Source organism: Ovis aries, chromosome 1 (genome assembly GCF_016772045.2).
Source record: "Ovis aries strain OAR_USU_Benz2616 breed Rambouillet chromosome 1, ARS-UI_Ramb_v3.0, whole genome shotgun sequence".
Lineage (NCBI taxonomy): Eukaryota > Metazoa > Chordata > Mammalia > Artiodactyla > Bovidae > Ovis > Ovis aries.
This window is the reverse complement of record NC_056054.1, coordinates 260,863,744-260,875,854: the sequence shown is the minus strand read 5'-3', so window position 1 is coordinate 260,875,854 and position 12,111 is coordinate 260,863,744. Positions and strand designations below refer to the sequence as shown.

At 45.8% G+C, this 12,111-nt stretch overlaps 1 protein-coding gene across 1 annotated transcript in view; it reads left to right on the top strand.

Annotated features, from left to right (window-relative positions):
* Positions 1-10,932, top strand: part of DSCAM (DS cell adhesion molecule) — an 827,097-nt gene extending 816,165 nt beyond the window's left edge. Inside the window, exon 34 of the mRNA XM_042237343.2 lies at positions 8,458-10,932. Within this exon, the coding sequence (XP_042093277.2) occupies positions 8,458-8,810 (353 nt within the window). The 3' untranslated portion in view covers positions 8,811-10,932. The remainder of the gene's footprint in view (positions 1-8,457) is intronic.
* Positions 10,933-12,111: the final 1,179 nt, after the last annotated feature.

The following is a 12,111-nucleotide window of genomic DNA, read 5'->3' as shown; positions in this document are numbered from 1 at the left end:
CTCGTTCCCACCTCACCCCCGCCCTGCCCCATCCATCTCAGCACCATGTTGACCAGGCTGGCTGGGCAGCTCGGTGTTTCTTCCCACTCATCTCACCTCCTTCCCCACTCTCCCGCCTCCACGACTCTGACACAAGGGCCATCATCCTCCTAAGGAGCAGAGCACAGGGCGTGACCTTCCAGGGAGCACAGACATACAATTAGAACCCATGAAAGCCAGTGGGTGGAGGCAGCCCTCACGGACTCAGACCCTAGGACCATCTTTGGGTTCCCACTGAGTTTTGGGGACTAGCTTACCTGAATCAGGTGATTGGGGATATGCTAGAAGAGATGGAATTGCAGGCAGACAGGTGAGCAGGGCAGGGAGGGAAGGAAGAGGAAGGTGGGCAGGAAGGGAGCTCTGGGGTCCCCGGGTCCTTCCCTACAGTCTTCACCGGGCTCTCGCCGGACTCTGCCCTTTTCTCCTATAGCCGCAACGTTGCCTTTCAATATGCAGCCTCCGCTCTGATACACTCCCATCTCTGTCCTCTTGTCACACATGCACACACACACACACACAGATACACATGCACATACAGACACACATGCATGCGCACACACACACACACACACACACACACACACACACACTCCCTCTGTCTCCCCTGGAAGCCGGTCAGCCTGGCTCCTGCTCTGCACTCAGCTACCTCCTAACCCCCTCCCGCCTGCGCTCACTGTGCTCTACTCCCCACCCCTATGCCTTTTATTTTCTGGATGAAACTTGCAACATGTGTGCTAAGTCGCTTTAGTCCTGCCCCACTCCCTGCAACCCTATGGTCTGTAGCCCACTGGTAGGCTCCTCTGTCCATGGGATTCTTCACCTGGGAAGCAACGGAAACCAAGCAGGAAAGAGAGAGTGGGAAAGTGGAGAGGTGGCCAGAGGAGAGCCAAGAGGGGAAGTTATAACCAAAGAAATGAACGTGAGCCCCACGCTCCTGGTTTCCCGGAATCTCCCCCGACCCAGGCTGGGCAGCAGGGGTCTTTGGGTGCCCACTGGGCAGACCCTGCTTCCCCAGGGAGCAGGGGACCAGGGACAAGTGACCGGCTTGGCCTCAGCAGAGAAAGATGGATGACAGGACAGCCCACCGAAGGCACACCTTGGGGACAGTGGAAACCACAAGCATATTGGCTACTGTTACTGACCATTAAAAAGAAAGTCCCTCCTGTCTTTGGTGGAAGGGGCAGAGCCTATCCCACATGGCAGAAATGTTCAGAGAGGCATCCTGTGAGGCTCCCAGCCCATCCCAGCTGGGAATACCCTGTGTTTGGACCCTGTGACCTCTAACAAATCGCCACAGGCTGGATGGCTCAGAAGGACAGATGTACTCTCTCACAGTTCTGGAGGCCAGAAGGCTGAGATCAAGGTGTCAATGGGGTTGTACTCCCTCAGGAATTTCAAGGAATAATCTGTTCCTTGTCTCTTCTGGCTTTCGGAGGCTCAAGGTGTTCCTCTGCTCGTGGTCCCATCAGTCCAATCTCTGCCTTCTCCCTTTTTTGTCCCTCAGATTCTCCTCTATTTTCTTTTTTTTTCCATAGGGACACATGTTTTTGCACTAGGGCTACGCAGGGGGCGCTAGTGGTAAAGAACCCACCTGCCAATGCAGGAGACCAAAGAGATGCAGGTTTGATCCCTAAGTCAGGAAGATCCCCTGGAGGAAGGCATGGCAACCCACTCCAGTATTCTTGCCTGGGAAATCCCATGGACAGAGGAGCCTTGAGGGCTATAGTCCACAGCTGAAGCAACTGAGCATGCATGCACAGAGTAGCTGGATTTGGGGCCCACCTTAAATTCAGGTGATCTCATCTCAAGATCCTTTACTGAATTGCAACAAAATCCTTTCTCCAAATCAGGTCACATTCCTGGACGCTGAGGGTTGGCATATGGACCTGTCTTTGGGGGGACACTAGTCAACCCACAAAAGACAGAAACTAAAGTAAAAGAAGAGTTCTCGATTCATTCACCTGGCTGATTTCCAGCCCTGTAACTTCAGACTCTCTGGGAAGGGAGACATCTGACAATAAAACTTTCACCTGTATTATCTCATTAAACCCTCCTTCCAGCACTCTACGGTGGATTCAGCTCTTATTCCTGTTTTATGAATAAGAAAACTGAGCCCAGACTTAAGTCTTTCAGATTAAATGCAGACAGTGTCATCCAGGGGCTTTCCAAGTGGCTCTAACAGTAAAGAATCTGCCTGCAATGGGGGAGACCAGGATTCAACACCTGGGTGGTTTGTAGCTCTAGTGGTACCAATGCAGGAGACATAAGAGATGCAGGTTCAATCTCTGGGTGGGGAAGATCCCCTGGAGAAGGAAATGGCAACCCAATCCAGTATTCTTGCCTGGAGAATCCCACGGACAGAGGAGCCTGGAGGGCTACAGTCCTCACAAAGAGTTGGACATGACTGAGCAACTGAGCACCATGTTATTCAGACTTTCACCCTTAATCACCACCATTAGAAACGTCATTTAGTTCCTCCCACATGAAACAGGTGGATGGAGAGTCCGGGATCAAGGAAAGCAGCTGTGTAGGTGTCTAGATTGTCAGGACGGTTTCACATTCTGCTTCTCTCCAAGTGCTTGGTTGTCCATACATCTATAGATATCTGCAGAACCTAAGAGATGGATGGACAGTTAGAGAATCCAGCTTCCTAACTGGTGCTGGGACTAGACCCTGGAGAAGGGAATGGCAACCTACTCCAATATTCTTGCCTGGGAAATCCCATGGTCAGAGGAGCTTGGCAAGCTGCACAGTCCAGGGGGTCACAAAAGAGTCGGACATGTCCTAATGAGTAAACAACAAACAACTGGGACTAGCACAAGCGGTGGGATTTTAGTGGCCATAAAGCATCTTTAATAAACAGCACTCCCCATGATCACTCTGGTGCTTTCTTCCACATCAGTGCATGAATTATTAAGAGAGCTCATTTGCAGCATTCACACAGTTGAAAGAGCTACTTTACGTGCTAATCAGAAAACACACACTGTCGAAAGGCGTTAATGAGAGCATCATACAACTTAATCAAGCTTTTGCCTGAAAAACTGGATCTTTCAGAGATATTGACTATTCAGCGATGCTTGGCAGGCCTGCAAGAAGCCAACAAGAAGCCCTTGTACCTGGTGCTGAGCTGTTTTCATTATGAAGGATTTCCAATTCTCACCATGCTTTTCCAGCTACCTCATTCCTTCCATCTAAAGCGGGAACCTCTGCAGGCAGGGGGCAGGTATCGAGGGCTTTGTCTTTTGATTTCAGACACATTCGTTCCACATAATCAAGCTCATGAGCATCCCCACAATCCGGCTGGGACTAAGATGCTAATACTTTTTAGGAATTTAATAAGCCCGTTCATTCAGTGGGGAGTTGCTGAGATGGAGACCCATTCCTGAATCTGTGACAACGCACTGCAAATATGCCAAGCACTCGAGATTCAGTTGGGTCACAGAAGCAGCATAAGGCACTCTTGACCTACATTTTAAAAGAAACGTGGAGGTAAATGCCTTCCACAATTTCTCAGCGTTTGAACAAAATGTTTTAAAAATAATATTAGTTATGTAAATAAATGAAAGAGTCAAGTAAATCCAATGTGTTTATTGGACTCTTGGAATAAAGACAGATGATCACTTTCAGGAAATTGGGTATATTAAAATTTCAAAATTAGTTCATTAGGGTATGTTGATTCACATGCAAAAAAACTATTTTTCATGCTACAAAGAAATTGTTCCAGTTTTTTTTTTTAATGACATAAAACATAAAAGCTCTGTTAATGCTTTCGTGATGGTGTGGTAGTGGTGTGAAGTTGCTCAGTCATGTCTGACTCTTTGCAACCCCATGGACTTTAGCCTACCAAGCTCCTCTGTCCATGGGATTTTCCAGGCGATAGTACTGGAGTGGATTGCCATTTCCTTCTCCATTCTCATTCTTTCTGGAGTTATTTCTCCACTGATCTCCAGTAGCATATTGGGCACCTGCTGACCTGGGTAGTTCCGCTTTCAGTATCCTGTCATGTTGCCTTTTCATATTGTTCATGGGGTTCTCAAGGCAAGAATACTGAAGTGGTTTGCCATGCCCTCTCCAGTGGACCACATTGGGTCAGACCTCTCCACCATGCTCACCCGTCTTGGGTGGCCCCACAGGGCATGGCTTAGTTTCATTGAGTTAGACAAGGCTGTGGTAGTTAGACAAGGCTTTCGTGATATTTGTTTACAATAATTAGCCCACAATAGAAAAGGTTGAATAATACATCCACAACCATAAAAGAAGACAGAGAATTTTCAATACCGCCATCAAAAAAGGCACTAGGGACATATGGTTTTATTTTTTTTCTTAATTAAATAGTTTTATTTTTCAGGACTAAAGCTGATACACAGCTAGATATATCTTAAACATTAGGGTCTATAACAGTAAAATTCATGCCACCATTTTTTCTAAGTCAAAGTCCAGATACATCAAGTCACCAAAACCCATTTCACAAGAATGCCAAATTACATCATTTGTTTCTCTAAGAGTGTCGTGGACAATTTATTGTCAAGAATTTATTATTGGGCTTTCCTTTGATCCAGTTCACTGTATGAAGCTAGCACTGAATTACAAGTACCTTGACTTCAGTAAGCCAAATCCAAGGTGTCCTGGGGCTGTTTTAGTGGAATACAGACTAAAAATATTAATGAGATCATATATAATTACTCACTGTCACTTCATGAGATCCTGAAAAAGCCAATGGGAAAATGCTAAGTGGATTCTTGCTTCAAAAATACCAAATAACATAACAGTGTAATGCAAGGACTCAGAAATCAACTCGGTAAATTTCCCAGAAATAAGGTCATCATATCTCTTATCCTGGGGGAACAAAGCTTAAGGAAACCCAAAGCATTTTGAAAATCCTTATGCTCATTTATACTGTGCAAAATGAATTTTCCAGTAATTTTTCAGCCTGTCTTGCTTTTGTTTCTAGTTCTCCTAACCATTGAGCAGTCTCTCCCTGATGTTTAAATGGTTTTTCTCTTTCAGTGAGTAAACCTCAATTTCAAAGATTTTGGGATTTACGTGGGTGGGTGTGTGTGTGTGTGTGGCGGGGGTGGGGGCAGGGGTTGTGAATGTGTTCTCAGTCTTGTTTGACTCTTTGCAACTCTATGGACTGTAGCCCACCAGGCTCCTCTGGGGTTTAAGTCACTGTCTAATTGCACACACCTCACTTCTTTGTCAGCACCACAACCAGCTCACAGCAGCCCTGCTGGACACAGGAAGCTCCAGACAAGGGGTTGGCTGAGGAAGGCATGGAAAGCTGGGAATATTTTGAAGCAAAAAAAAAGCAAGAATTGCCAATGATTTTCGATTCAGAAAGTTAAGGAATGACTTATGGCTTAGATATGTAACTAAGATCTCCCCTGCGGTGTCCCCAGCCTCATCAAACTCAGCAAGTCTGAAACAAAACCCACGATCTTTTCCCAGCAAAATGTGATTTTTCTCCTAGGCAGTTTTTTTTGCAATGAATGAATGATCCTGCTGTCTGCCCAGGTTTCCTGATCTTGACACTTGGAAGGGAGTCATCCCTGACTCTTCCTCCTTTTTCACCTGTCCCACCTGTGGTCATTTCCAGAGCCCTCTCCTTGAGCCTCTTCCACATTTCACAATCACATGCACTCTCATTTCCCTTTGGTGCTCAGCCCACCTTCACCTGCGCATTCTCCCACCTGGTCTCTCAGCTCCAGGACTGCCTGCCCCCAGGCCATTTTCTAACCAGAGTTGCTCACCAGGTATGCCATAAAGGAGTTACAGGTGAGCCTCTCACCCCTAGTGTGGCCAGGGAAAGCCCACTGCACTCATCCCGGTGTGTTGTACAAATATCCCTTGTCTGTTTGCTTTTCAAAGTGAGAACAATCGGAAGCACTAGGCTACACAATGAACACTGTTCCTAAACTGCCAACAGATCAGATCCAGGCTTCAGTCCAACTCAGACCCAGAGGATGTAGTTTGCAAAGCATATCTAGTGACTGGGCTGAAACTGTGCTCATGCATTTAGGAAACCTACAAGATATATTAAAGATTTGAACTAGGGTCATGAAGATAGGACCAACAATGAGTCAACAGATAGAAGTAGAATTAATTTCAAGTAGAATTAACCTGGGTAGGAGGTATCAATATCTGAGGTTTCAAGCATCAATTTCTGGTAAGATGAGGATGACATTTAAAATGATTGGGCACAAAGGAGAAAGTGGCCTTTGGAAATGAGTCTGGGAATAGGGGCTGGCCTTCATAAACTGGGTTTATAGACTGTGGCATTTAAAATTCATAATGGACAGTCATGTGGAAATATTTAGCAAAGCATCTAAAATTCAAGTCTAGGGCTCAAGAGAGAGTGAGCAAAAGGAAAAGATGGATGTGAGAGCTATTCATAATGAGATTAGATGAGGGCTGAGCCCCAAAGAGAGGACTGAGCTCAGGCCACTGAAGAAACCCTGTACTTGAAGATGGATGGAGGATAGGGTCCAGGAAAGGACTGACAAGTGTCAGTCAGAGGTGCAAGAATTGCTCTGGGAAAGCACAGTGACATGGAAGCTGAGAGTTCTGTGAACAGAAAGATCAACTGCATGAGGTGTTGTTGGTTCTATAGAAGGAAGCAGTGATAAGAGGTGCTAAGAAGAAGCCATGGAACATGACAATTAGAGGCACAGTCCAACTTTCAAAGAACAATTGCTATAGTTGATGGTGATGGTAGCTGTGCCAGTTCAGATTTTCCAAAAAGCAGATGCCAAGGCAGATTATATATGCAATGGATTTCAGGAGGCATTCTTGCAAAGAATAAAGAGATAAACAAGAAGCAGTGTCACCAAGCTCAGGTTCAGCTTCCCACTGCTCAAGAATCCAACATGAAGAGACAGGTGTTGGCCAAAGAAAAGATAGCTTTATTGAGGAAGCTGGCAAACCTGGGGAGAAAGTGGACTCATGTCCCAAAGAACCAAATCCCCAAACCCCAGGTTTTGCTCAGAGATTATACAGAAAGAAAGAGGAAGGGTCTACATGCTGAAGAGAGGATTTGGGATGCATAATCAGCTTAGGGACATTCTTCTGTGGTTGGTGGTGAGGTCACAGGAAATCAACATCATCAACCTTCTAACTGGTCAGGGATTTATGTGCTTGTGATCAGTGTAAAATTAACCTCTTCTACCTGATGGGGGTTTCAATATCTGCAAAACAGCTCAAAGGATACAGCTGAAAATATTATCTATAGCCCTTGAGGAAGAAGTAAAGGTCCTTTTCTTTGATTATTGGCTAAACTGTTATTATTTTGTCTTGCTTGAATGTTGTTCTTTGTTTCTGTATTTTATTTCTCTGACTAAATTTATTCTTTGGAATTTGGGCAAGGCCATGAAAGCTAAAGTTTTTCTACAAATAAGAGGCAGGCAGAGGACATGGCCAGGGTGTGTTGCAGGAAGGCCTCATAGGGTCCTGCTCAGTTACAGCAGAGCAGGCAAAGAGAGTCCACAGACTAAGACGCAGGCGTGCCACCTGTCAGAGGAGAAGGGGAATGAGGAGGTGGGCATGGAGAGTCTCAGCTGCAGCCCAGCAATGGGGAAGCCCTGAGCAAATCTCTCACTGGGAAACCCCAAATCGACAGGATTAGTCATCAAGAGAACCTGTGGTCTCAGGCAGTGCTGGGAGCAAGCCAGAAGGTGACCTCAGTGTCTAGGGAGAGGGGAGAAGTTGGACTCTTCAGTTGGATTCTCCCTGCAGCAGGTTCTCTTGAAGAGGGTTGTTTCCCTGGCACCATAGAAGTGAAAGTGAGTGGTCCTGAGAAGGAAGTAGTAACCCTGATACTCAGTCTTAGCTGTTCTCCTCTCTCTACGTGGCACTGACTGAAACAGAAAGACACAAGCAGTTTAGCAGGCAGGCAAAGCCCGGTAAGGAGGCCATGTACTCTGGGATTTCCACCAAAAGCAATCATAGAAACCAGTAGCTAAATGACAGCCAAGGTCACATAATTCCATGGAGGTGCTGAGACGCCATCATTCTTTGCTCAGCAGCCCTGCCTCTCTCTTCAAGCCTCGCACTCTCCTAAGCACTGCCCACTGTGTCCAGGGTTTGGTCTGTCACCATTTATACTCAGCGTGCACTGCTACCTTTAGCCTAAGTTTTTCTTTCAAAGTACCTTGAGATTTCTGTTTCTCTGGTTAAGTACGACTTTTATGGCTCAAGTCAACAAGTTGTACAAAAGCCAGCTCTCCTTGTGTCTGGTGGAGGGTCGGGGGATGAAGATGATGCCTTTGTAGGAATTCTGACCAAGGGTCTTGGGAAAGGCACCTGGAGGGCGTGGTGACAGTCACCTCTACACCCTGAGTGGCCCATCACATATGCACAGGGTCACCAGGTATCTATAGACCAAGTTGAAGAGCCCACCTAATCCTCTGCATTTCCTTCCAGGTGACCTCATCCACTTGCCTCCATACCTTCGAATGGACTTCTTGTTGAACCGAAGTGGTCCAGGCACAAGCAGGGACCCGAGCTTAGGGCAGGCGTGCTTGGAGCCCCAGAAAAGTCGGACCCTGAAACGCCCCCCAGTCCTTGAGCCCATCCCCATGGAGGCAGCCTCCTCCACGGCCTCCACGAGGGAGGGACAGCAGTGGCAGCAGGGGGCTGTGGCCACATTACCTCAGCGCGAGGGGGCAGAGCTGGGACAGGCAGCCAAGATGAGCAGCTCCCAGGAATCGCTGCTGGACTCACGGGGCCATTTGAAAGGCAACAATCCCTACGCCAAATCCTACACCCTGGTATAACCAACAGCATGACTGGACAGCGGTTGTAAATACGGTTTAACAAAGTCAATCAAAGCTACCTTTTTTTTACGGAATTCCAATATTTATAATGAAAGAAAATTGCCAAAATATATTAAAAAAAAAGAGAGAGAGAAAATGCTGGAAAAAAAAAAAAAACCCCACAGACAGTGCAAAGACTCTCCTGCTTTTTTTCTGTCTGAGTGTGAGATCCATCTGTCTGGGCATCTGATTTTTTGGGAAAGAAGTCCAGTTTTATGATCTTCACGGGCTATTGCATTTTTACTGATTTTCTACAAAGTGCATGGGGGACTCATTCAACCTTCTGACCAGAAGTTCTATCACACAAGATTCAAAAGGAAAAAAAAGAAAAAAAAAACAGGAAAAAAAAAATTAACCCTCTTTGTGAATTTAAAAGGAACCTTGATTTGGGGGCCGGGGAAATGTTCGTCATGTTTGCACATCTTTCTTTCCCATTAGAAACTGGGTCCCCGATTTGACCTCCTTCTGTTGTTACTTAGAATGAGTACCGTCAGTGAAGGGGTGGGGGGAATCAATGTTTTGGTTTTCGTTTTGGTTTATTTTTTTTTAGTTTAATGAGACACTCTTTGCATTTTGTCTAAGCGAAATAAAAAAGAAAGGTGGTCTGCCTTTATTTTGATGTCTGTTTCTCTTGTCTCCTACTGGTCGCTGGATCCTCCTTCCTAGGGAGGCTTGAGTTTACAAACACCAGGGCTGGACCCAGAACCCAATTGAATAAACTAGAGTGGATTCCAAGACTCTGATCTCTGCAGGACAGTGGGGAAGAACACAGAAGATGCAGTGAGTCTGAGTATTCATGAGGGGCTGGCCAGGAATGCTGAGCTTCCTCACATGCTCTGCTCTCTACCTTCCAACGATACTTGGCCCTTCCAGTTTGGACCAGGGGTCAGCAAACTATGACCTGCAGGACAAATCCAGTGCACTGCTGTTTTTACAAATAGAGTTTTATTGGAAGACAATCATTCACACTGCTTGCATTTTGTCTATGGAGGTTTCATGTCATGATAGCAGAGTTGAGCAGTTACAACAGAGATGGTATGGCCTGCAAAGCTGGAACTGTTCACCATCTGACTGTTCATAGGAAAAGTTTGCAGACCCTCACTCTGGAGTCCCACGGGTGGCCCCAGCTCACTGGAGGAAGGAATATTGGAGCAGGAGGGGGCCAACCCTCAGGGACCTGTGCTGTCACCACCATGACCAGTATCTAATTGTGCAGTAGAACAACTTAGTGTCTGTTCCTCTGACTCTCTCCTCTGCACTCAGAGAAAACAAGTCCAAGAGTAAGTGGTGCTCTGCTGAAATCTAACTCTTTTCCTTCCTCTCAGTTTAAATTATTTACCGCGTAGTTCATCCCAATAGAACACATACTCTAGAATAGTATGAACCATTTTCTTCTTATAGTACACTTTAGAAAGAACCCCCAACACACACATTTCCCACACCAGATTCTCTTAGGTCTCATGTCAAAGGGTAGGCATTGACCAGAAAATTTGGTCAAATGCTGGTGACTGCTCAGTTGCCCAGGTAGCAGACTGCACAAATACCTTCCCTCCCTTTAGAGTCTCTACAGGCTCCCCTAAAGCCACCACCCTAGGCTGGTGCCAGCCATTGCCATCTGGAAACATGTTCAGGAATTTCTTTCCTGTTATCCCTCCCTCTGTCCTTCCGTTCCTCCCTTCCTTGCTTCACTTCTTCTTTTCCAACATTCCTTCCTTCCACTTATTTTCCAAGCAGGCCCATTTGCCTACGTAGGTTCAGCAACACTGAGTGTCTGCAGAACAGGTCAAGGACATGCCAGGACCACCTGCTGGTCCTGATATTAGGTGACTCCCTGGATGCGAATTGTTTTATTCTTGCTGTGGCTTCAGACTTTAATCCGTGTTGACAGCTTATTGTTTTCATCCTCACAGGCTCTCACAGACTGCTTTCTTTTATACAAAGAAATGAAATGTTACTTTCTGGGAAGAAAAATTAAAGTTCTATCTTTCATCAACCTAAAACTTACTATATTTCCCCAAACTGAGAAATTTGCCTTTAAAAAAAAATTATCTCAAATTGTGGAAAAATAAAAAATTTCACACCATGTCTGTCTCTGGAATGGATTGTTTTCAATAATACTACCTTGAAAATGCTCATTAAAATGAGTTCAACACATAAGCACTGTATCAAAAAGTAGTCCACCCTATCCCTCAGGTAGAGGCGTGGTTTTGTGTGTGTTTGTTTTTTTAATGTTTGTTAGAGTATAGTTGTTTTACAATGCTCTGGTAGTTTCTGCTCTATAGCAAAGTGAATCAGCTATATGTGTATATACATCCCCTCTTTTTTGGATTTCCTTCCCATTTAGGTCACCACAGAGCATTGAATGGAGTGTGCTATACAGTAGGTTCTCATCAGTTATCTATTTTATATGTAGTAATGTGCATGAGGCCTGGTATTAATATCTACAAAGAGATCCAGCTTAAAGGGGTCTCTGTGCATTGTCCATTACTGAGAGTAATGATCATTTTCCCCTGGACCTCTGCCCATCTCTAATCTATAATGCCTTCCTGAGGTCATCTTTATTAGCCTAAAAATCTTAAACGTTAAGTCGTGTCTGACTCTTTATAACTCCATGGACTGTAACCCACCAGGCTTCCCTGACCATGGGATTCTCCACGCAAGAATACTGGAGTGGGTTGCCATTTCCTTCTCCAGGATATCTTCCTGACCTAGGGATTGAACCCAGGCCTCTAGCACCGCAGGCAGATTCTTTACCACTGAGTCACCAGGGAAGCCCTCTATCCTCTCTATCCATCTCTTTATCATCTTCACCTGCCTCCACCATTTACTTTATTTGCCATGGTTACTGTTCATTACTCCTGTCTTGTCCCATTGGAGTGTCAGCTCCACAAGGTCAGAACTCTTTCTTCTGTTCATTGCGTCCCGAGTTCTCAAAACAGAAGAAGCTGGCCCATAGTAGGCATCCTGTATTTGTTGAAATTGGAAAAAAAAATGATGGGGGTAAGCTCAGGGTTCCTCAGCTGTGACACAAAACCCTTGGGTGTACAGGGTCCACCCTGCTGCTCTGTGTCACCCCATGGGCCTAGCAGGATGGGGGTAGAGATAGCAGTGGGACTGATGGGGAACATGGCATTCATGCTGACTTCTGGGTCATGAGGAATGTCACGCTGTGTCTTCCATGGAACCATGGAGGCCAGCTCATCACTTTTCAAGTATGAGGAAAGCTGAGCCTCTCTAGGATTCTCAACACTAATCAGACCTG